The 8,076-nt window shown below is 40.3% G+C and overlaps 1 protein-coding gene across 1 annotated transcript; it reads left to right on the forward strand.

Annotated features, from left to right (window-relative positions):
- The first annotated feature begins 3,702 nt into the window (after window positions 1-3,702).
- On the forward strand, window positions 3,703-7,015 carry LOC147889131 (pentatricopeptide repeat-containing protein CRR2, chloroplastic-like). Its single transcript, XM_087391576.1, has 3 exons — window positions 3,703-3,955; window positions 4,054-4,124; window positions 4,211-7,015. The coding sequence occupies exons 1-3, from the start codon at window positions 3,778-3,780 to the stop codon at window positions 6,512-6,514; spliced, it is 2,553 nt and encodes an 850-aa protein (XP_087247702.1). The 5' UTR covers window positions 3,703-3,777; the 3' UTR covers window positions 6,515-7,015.
- The last annotated feature ends 1,061 nt before the right edge of the window (window positions 7,016-8,076 follow it).

Genomic DNA, 8,076 nt, shown 5'->3' on the forward strand with positions numbered 1-8,076 from the left:
GGCCATATTGAAGGATGTATGCCTTCCAACTGAGGTAGTTCGTGTAGAATTGATAATAAGCCTCCTTTATTGTGATCAAAAACATAATGTGGAACGTTTCTAACATCAATACTCATACCAACTTGACGACCATGTTGATTATCTTGCATTTCTATATGCGCAGCGTGATCCACCTCAACATGCACATAAGTTTGATCAACATATGTATTTGAACATACATTCCTTGCTGTTGTATTTTGTGTTTGAAGAACCTTTGCTCTAGCCATGACTCTTTTCCTAGCATGGAAACGTTGATATCTTCTAGTGGCCCTCAACTTATCACCCAATGTCATAAATGAATGGATTGTATATTAAGGTTCAATTTCTCCTTGCATTGAATTACACATTTCCAAAGCAAGCATAGATTTATGTCTTTTCAAACTTCTTCTTCTTCTAGCATGCTCACGATGTAAGGATCGGGTGTTATCTAGCCGTGATAGCAAATGTCAAACTCGTCTTCTTCTCCTTTAAGTTTCAAGATCAACTATCTGAGATGGAATCCTCCTTGGAGGATGCATTGAATACATTTTTTATTTCTTTCACCTATATTCAGGAATATGAATCAAGATAATTTAAAAGAGAGCATGACTGTAATTTATTGTTCAAGGTATCAACATGTGAGAAAACTTAAAGAGTGATGAACTGTTCAAAATGCAAAATAAACTTTTATTCCAAATATCAAAAGGTGCAAACATTGTGATAACATATTTTCTTGTTTTGTCCTCTCATAGAGCTTTCCCCATTCTAATAAGGAGTGCATTAAATTTATTTAATGCTACTTTCAAAGAAGTAAGCTCAACGTCAAGCTTATGAATGTGAGCTTGCAGTGTTCACTGTTGTTCGATAAGGGCAGTCATGACATTCCCAGTGTCCTTAGTCTGATGACATGCTAAATTGCATACAATATTTTGAACTTGCATGATATGAGAGTTTGTTGCATTCATTGTTTTAAGAAATTTTAAAAAATATTGGGGTTTTTTTGTTTGTCCCAAAGAAGCCCAATCTGTGACTAACTGGGCTTCTTGCTTTCCTTCTACATCGGAGAAAAGCCTTAACAATCCTAGCTCCACTTTCTTCTTTGTTGTTTTTAGGTTCAGCTTCCTTTTTTGGTAGATCTTCAGACATGAGATTTTCTACTTCAATGGGCTTAATATCTTCTTCATATGTAGATTTCACAATTTCTTCTTCCATACTGTGCATAAGACCTGGTAATATTGTGTGTTCGATCATGCTGAGAATATTCAATTGAGCTAGTGTTATTCAATAAGTTTTTCCTGGATGCACATTACAATCAGCACATCATTCATTATACTATGAAGAACATGTAAATTTAATTGCAATAATGCCAAAAGAGAAAGAGTCATAGGTGCAGGTGATTTCACGGTGTTGACTATATCTAATGCATTGATGCGATGGACGCTGGAGGTGTCTGATCTTAACACGTTTTATATGGTCATTTGAGAACTTGATTAAAGAATTAGATCTTGTTTTGTGTGTGATTGGGGTGGCAGAATTTGCGAAGATTGATGTGCGTACATACTTACTTACATAGGTGTGCGTGTGTGTGTGTGTGTCTGTAATTTACTCAACAAATGAATTCAATTTATTAAGGGAGTTCTATGTAGATCTATTGTATCCTTTTGAATTTGTTGTCTTTGTTCTATACTCAACAAACACAATTCAACTGATTAGGGGAGCTCTCTCATAGCATACATACATGTGAGCACATGTGCCGCACATGTGATACACAAATGTATATGTAATACCTTTTCATTTCAAGAAAGTTGATTGATAAAAGATTTTTTTTGATACTGAAAGAGTATTTAATATTTACTTTTTATATAAAATTTGAATTTCTCTCATTCCTACATAGCTAGATATTTTCATCCAACCATTTGGTATGAAAGAATCATTAACAATGTGTAAATCAAATTGTTTTGTATAGTTATGTATGTGAAATGTTATTTGTTTGCACTTGGAATAGTTTATGATAACAAATATGCTGACGCAATTACAAACTGCATCATCATAATTTATTAATCTAAGAGAATACGCAAGTAAGAAGGACACTATAGTTATCTTTTCCGTTGGTATCAAAGCTCGTTGTAATTGAGACACTTGAGCTTTTTTGTTCTCAAACTTTGCTTTTCTAACTTTGAATAGCATCTTGAAAACCTAGAGTTCAATGAAAAATTTAGTGAGAATTCAAATAAAATTAGATAAAAATCATATCATATAAAAATCTTTTATTTGAAAATACATATAAATATGTAATTTTTATGTAAAAATACTGACGTATGGTGCATAAAATTTAGACTTGATCATATGATGCATACTATTATTCAAAGAAGCTTACCTGGTAATATTGTGTGTTCAATCGTGTTGACAATATTCAATTGAGCTAGTGTTATTCAATAAGTTTTTCCTAGATGCACATTACAATTAGCACATCATTTATTATACTATGAAGAACATGCAAAAAGAGAAAGAGATCATAGTTGCATGTGATTATTTATTTATTTGTATATATATATATATATATATAAAGCAAAATATAAAGACTAACGTTATGCTTGCTAACCAGGGTTATAACTAAAATGTTAGGTAACGACTAACTTATCTAGCTAATCCCTTATGGATGTGGGTTAGGGGCATAAGAGCCACTTCTCACTCAAGTGAGAATGTGCTCATCATTGTTGCGATTGTGTGTTGGGAGAGGAAGTGTTCATCACCATCTCTATAGCAATGGCCTTGCTTTGATCATATGGAGAGGAAGTCCCCTTACATCTATCTCTAATCCACATACTTCGAGCAGTTGAGCATCACTCTGTGATGCATAAGGGGATTGGAATGAATTTGCTTGCATGGTTGTGTGAGTTTTGTAATGGCAGAAATTGGGATGAGCAAGAAGTTTCACGTTACTTCTTGCTGCCATTGGGATGGTTGTGCTTCCTAACAAAGTGAGCTATTGGAAGAGCAGACTTAGACTTGCCATCTATAGTATGCAACATTAGATGCATCTAGACTTTCCATCTACATGAGACCGGTAGGGTCCGATACTTGTAAGCACTCTCATGGTGCCCAACACCATGTATTGCCCACTGATTTTTCTTGCTTATCATCTCCTTAATGTTCCGCTACTGTGCCGAAGTCGCCCCCAGAGGTTGCCAGAAAATCATCTTCTTGTGCATCATCTAGAAGCAATTGTTTGGGCTGTGAAACTCTTCACGGGGGGGAAGCAGAGTACAATCTTCTTAGCACGGCATCAAGAACGAAGATTGGATGAAATTGGACTTGGCTTCACCTGAACATTTTGATGCACTGCAGGAGCGTTAGTTCTGGAAACCGGCCAGACTTGGGAATGGGATTGTGAGGGAGTAGGCTGAAGCAAAGAGTAGCAGTCGCTGTGTGTGGAGCGAGTTGCTGCAGCGGTTGATTTTGTTCTGTTTTGCATGGTTAAGAAGAAAGGTGGTAGGCTGGACATCTTTGAATCGTCAATCGTCAATCGCAATCCTTGAATGCTCAATCGTCAATCGTCGCAATTGCCAATTGGCAATCCTTGAATGTGGAGAATGCTTGAAATCCTGACACGTGGCAGCTCCTCTCTCCTCCATCATCCTCTTTTTTTTTTTTTTGTCCGTGGTTAATAGGTTAAAGATTTTAGGACTAGGGCTTTAGCCTTTACCCCAAAACCCAAAACCCTCGAGTTGCTTGTGAGTCGAGCTGCGCGCAGCAACCATGTTGCGGAAGCTCCGTCCTGCTTTCACCTGCGCGCCTGCGCCCTACACTCACTCCTCTCGAACCTCAGCAACCTGCGCCTACATCGGTTTTGGAGAATCCAGCCACACTGAGTATGGCTTGCCATCGGCCGTGCTTCAGGGAGGAGTCTTGTCTTCTGCACCATTCGACGTGCCTGGTGTGTGGTTATCTCTACTCTTACACAGAGAGAGAGAGAGAGAGAGAGAGAGAGAGAGAGAGAGAGAGAGAGACTTAAACGCCATTTCTGACGTGCAGGTGGCAGAGAACTGCTTTGGAGGGATTGGCTCTCAGATATCGTACAGTGGTGCAACAAAACTTTCCAAATGGTGACGCCTGATGAGCACTTGATCATACCTTGGCATTACGCTATATTGTTATTCTCTCTTCAATAATATGTATTCTCTTCCTGCAGGGCGTCAGCGGGAAAGCTTTGACTTTTGGAAACCAGCTTCACGCCCTGATTAGTGAATCTGGGCTGGCTTCAAATGTCTTTCTAGGAAACAACCTTTTAAAGCTTTATGCTAAATGCGGGAGTGTGACCGGTGCCCGTCAAGTTTTCGACAAAATGCCTGAACGCGATGTGGTCTCGTGGACTACGATGATATCTGCTTACGTTCAATATGGAAATTGCGAAGAAGCTTTAACTCTTTTTCGGCAAATGCTGAAGGATGGAGTGGAGCCTAACAACGTTACCTTTACTTGTGCGATGAAAGCATGCACGGGCCTTAAATCGCTTGACCAGGCCAAGGAGTTTCATACCGGCATTATTGATCGTGGGCTTGAGTCGGATGTATTTGTAGGCAGCACCCTTGTTGACATGTATGCCAAATGCGGTAGCATACTAGATGCTGTACAAGTGTTCCAGAGAATGCCTGCACGGAATGTTGTCTCATGGACTACTATGATTTCCGCATATGTACAGCATAGGCTTGGTGATGCAGCATTGAAACTCTTTCAGCAAATGCAATTTGAGAAAGTATTGCCGAATGAGGTTACTTTTGCCAGTGCCCTTAATGCCTGTGGGCTAGTTGCATCACTTGAACAAGGGAAGTGCATCCATAAGGACATTGTAAAACATGGATTTGAATCAGATATTTTCCTTGGCAACACGTTAATTGAAATGTATGTTAACTGTGGGAGCATAGAGGGTGCACGAGAGGTATTTGACAAAATGTTAAAGCGTGATATAGTCTCATGGAATTCAATGTTGGCAGGATATGTCCACCATGGGCATAACGAGCAGGCCTTGAAACTTTTTTGGCAAATGCTGGTGGAAGCGGTGACCCCAGACAAGGCAACGTTCATCAGCTCTGTTAAGGCTTGTGCAAATCTAGGTGCTCTTGAACAAGGCAAACGGGTTTATTCACAAATTTGTAAAAGTAAACTTGACCTAGATGTTGTGTTGGGCAGCGCGCTGGTTGACATGTATGCCAAATGCGGAAGCATTGACTATGCACGGCAAGTTTTCAATCTTTTACCTGAACGAGATGTAGTCACATGGACAACAATGATTTCTGCCTGTTCCCGCCATGGGTATGCTGAGGAGGCTCTTAAACTTTATTCAGATATGCAGCTTCATAAAGTTATACCTGACAAGCTTACGTTTGTCAATGTACTGAGTGCGTGTGCTCGTATTCCAGCTTTAGAGCAAGGCAAACGGATCCATTCAGATGTTATTGCGAGTGGGCTTCAGGAAGATATTTGTATTGGGAGTACTCTTGTTGACATGTATGCCAAGTGTGGGAGCCTAAAAGAAGCTCAAGATGCATTTGATGCACTTTCTGAACGAGATGTTGTTGCTTGGAATGCAATGATTGCGGGGCATGCTCAACATGGTGACTGCAGAGGGACTCTACAGCTATTTGAGCAAATGTGCAAGGATGGTGTGGAAATGGATCATGTTACTTTTCTCAGTGTTCTTTCTGCATGCAGCCGTGCGGGCCTAGTGGATGAAGGCTGCCGCTTATTTCATACCATGGCTCAAGACCATGGCCTTAAACCTACGGCTGAGCATTATTCTTGTATGGTTGATGTTCTTAGCCGAGCAGGACATCTGGCAGAAGCAGAGGATTTCATCAAGAAGATGCCATTACAGCCTAATGCCACAGTATGGACGTCTCTACTTGGTGCCAGTAGAACATATGGGAATATAGAAATAGCAAACCGTGCTGTACAAAAAGTCCATGAGTTGGAACCACGCAATGCTGCTTCTTCCATCTTGCTGGCAAACACATTCAATGGTACTGGCAGGTTTGATGACAAAGCAAAAGTGAGACAACTGATGGAGAGTAGGGGTCTCAGGAAGGAGCCAGGCTGGAGTCGCATTGAGATCAATGGCCAAGTCTATACATTTCTTGTTGATGACATGTCACACCCACAATCTAAGGAAATTCGGGTGGAATTACAGAAAATGTTGAAGGAAATGAAAGAAGCTGGTTACGAGGCAGATCTACGCTGCGTGCTGCGGGATATCCCTGAGGACCAAAAGGAAAATGCTCTTCTCCACCATAGTGAGAGGCTTGCCATGGCTTTGGGGCATATGAGCCTACCCCCACGGGCCCCGCTAAGAGTGATCAAGAACCTTCGGGTGTGTGCTGATTGTCACACTGCCACCAAATTTATGTGCAAACTTATGAAGCGAGAAATCATCGTGCGAGATGCTACCCGGTTCCACCACTTCAAAAATGGGATTTGTTCTTGTGGAGACTATTGGTGATTGACTGTTAGATGAGGTTTCAAAAGGCAGGTAAGCACGTGCTTTTATGTATGTGCGGTGTGAGAGCAACTATATGCATTGTATTTGAAGACCTCGAAAAGTATAGGTTTGATGTGATGCAACTGAAAGTAAATTTTGTGCTGTGGCAGCTTATAGTTTGTTTAGCATGATGGTCTTTTTTAAAAATCAGCATATGTTAGGCAGGAGTGCACTATGAAAAAACCCATATGAGATTCAGGCATAGTAAACGCTGCAATTGGAATTTTAGTGTATCAGGTCCCTTCTTTGAGGGATTGTCTGTTCTTGCCAAGTCATGTACAAGGATAAATAACTACATGAAATACAAGCATGGTAAGTGCTGCAATTGAAATTTCGGTGTATCAGGTGCTGTCCTTGACGGATCCCCTTCTTGCTGAGCAATGTACAAGGACAAAAAACATTTCATCTTGAATCGTTGGGCCTAGAATGCATATGTGTTTGAAGTAAGATAACAGCAAAGTACTAAAATTTATTCCTAAGCTTAACAGTCACAAACTTACCTGTGATGTATTGGGGCTTTTGCCAACCTGAGATCCTGCCAATGATTGGAGCTTATCCGCATTTTCGTGGCTAGGATCCATTGCTAAAGATATGGCTTTTACAATCATCCTTTTGATAGGTCTCTTATAATTATCCTTTGGCTGATGAGAAAGATAGGGTTCTCATAATCATCCTTGTGACTGATAAAAAATTCTGCAGTGGAGAGCCTGGGATCGACTGCCTATTGTGCAACGAAGAGTGCAATATTGTTGAATGGGCTACAACTTTTCCTTCAAAGGAGAAAAGGATATGCCACAGCTCAGTAACTCTTCACTCTAGAATGAGAATTACAGTGGTGCTGACTATTTTTGTATGAACTGCTGCAGAGCTATTTCTACTCAACTCCCTCACAAGAAATTGATGGTAGCTTGATGCAATTAGCTAGTTCTATAATCTATCCATAGTTCAGGTTGATAGGATAAAGCTCTCTCTTCCCTCACCTACCGGTGTGAGAAATTAGCAGTCTGAATAGGAGGCCGCAACTGTGTTTCTTGTTGTGGCAGGGCAACAAAGTGGAATTTGTAGGGCATGAAAATTGTGAGAAAGGGGTTGGGCACACTTTAAAGTATATCGGGATTTGGCTGCTTGGGTCGGGGCTCACTTTAAGGTAGGAGAATCTCTTTTGAAAAGCTATGTCCATAGCTACTTAAAGGTCGTACATCTGTTTACAGCTTCCTTAAAAGGTATTCAAAGCTCTAAAATTAAATTCACATGTAGCAGTAGGCTTTGAAAAGATGGAGAATTAGTACAGCTAATCCTATTTGAGGAAGCTTTGTTTATGGCAATCGCTGTCTTCAGTGCATATCTGAGAGTGACCCAGTTTGTTGTGGTTTGCAACAATCGACTGCTTAAAAGAGGTTTATGATCAAGCGTATCGAGCATCGCACAGGATGACTCTGTCAATAGTGACTTTTTATGTGGTTGATATTCTGTCAATTATCAGCAAAGTAGCAGGGGATTAATGGAGAACCCTTGCAGCTATT

Source organism: Dipteris shenzhenensis, chromosome 20, assembly GCF_047967505.1.
Source record: "Dipteris shenzhenensis isolate YYH24624 ecotype China chromosome 20, Dip_SZ_1.0, whole genome shotgun sequence".
NCBI classification, from domain to species: domain Eukaryota; kingdom Viridiplantae; phylum Streptophyta; class Polypodiopsida; order Gleicheniales; family Dipteridaceae; genus Dipteris; species Dipteris shenzhenensis.

What these genes read in the sequence shown, in the direction of transcription:
- LOC147889131 (XM_087391576.1), top strand. Translation starts at nt 3,778, where the DNA reads ATGTTGCGGAAGCTCCGTCCTGCTTTCACCTGCGCGCCTGCGCCCTAC. An exon ending in TGCACCATTCGACGTGCCTG is followed by an intron (nt 3,956 to 4,053) that starts GTGTGTGGTTAT and finishes TCTGACGTGCAG; the next exon opens with GTGGCAGAGAACTGCTTTGG. An exon ending in GCAACAAAACTTTCCAAATG is followed by an intron (nt 4,125 to 4,210) that starts GTGACGCCTGAT and finishes CTCTTCCTGCAG; the next exon opens with GGCGTCAGCGGGAAAGCTTT.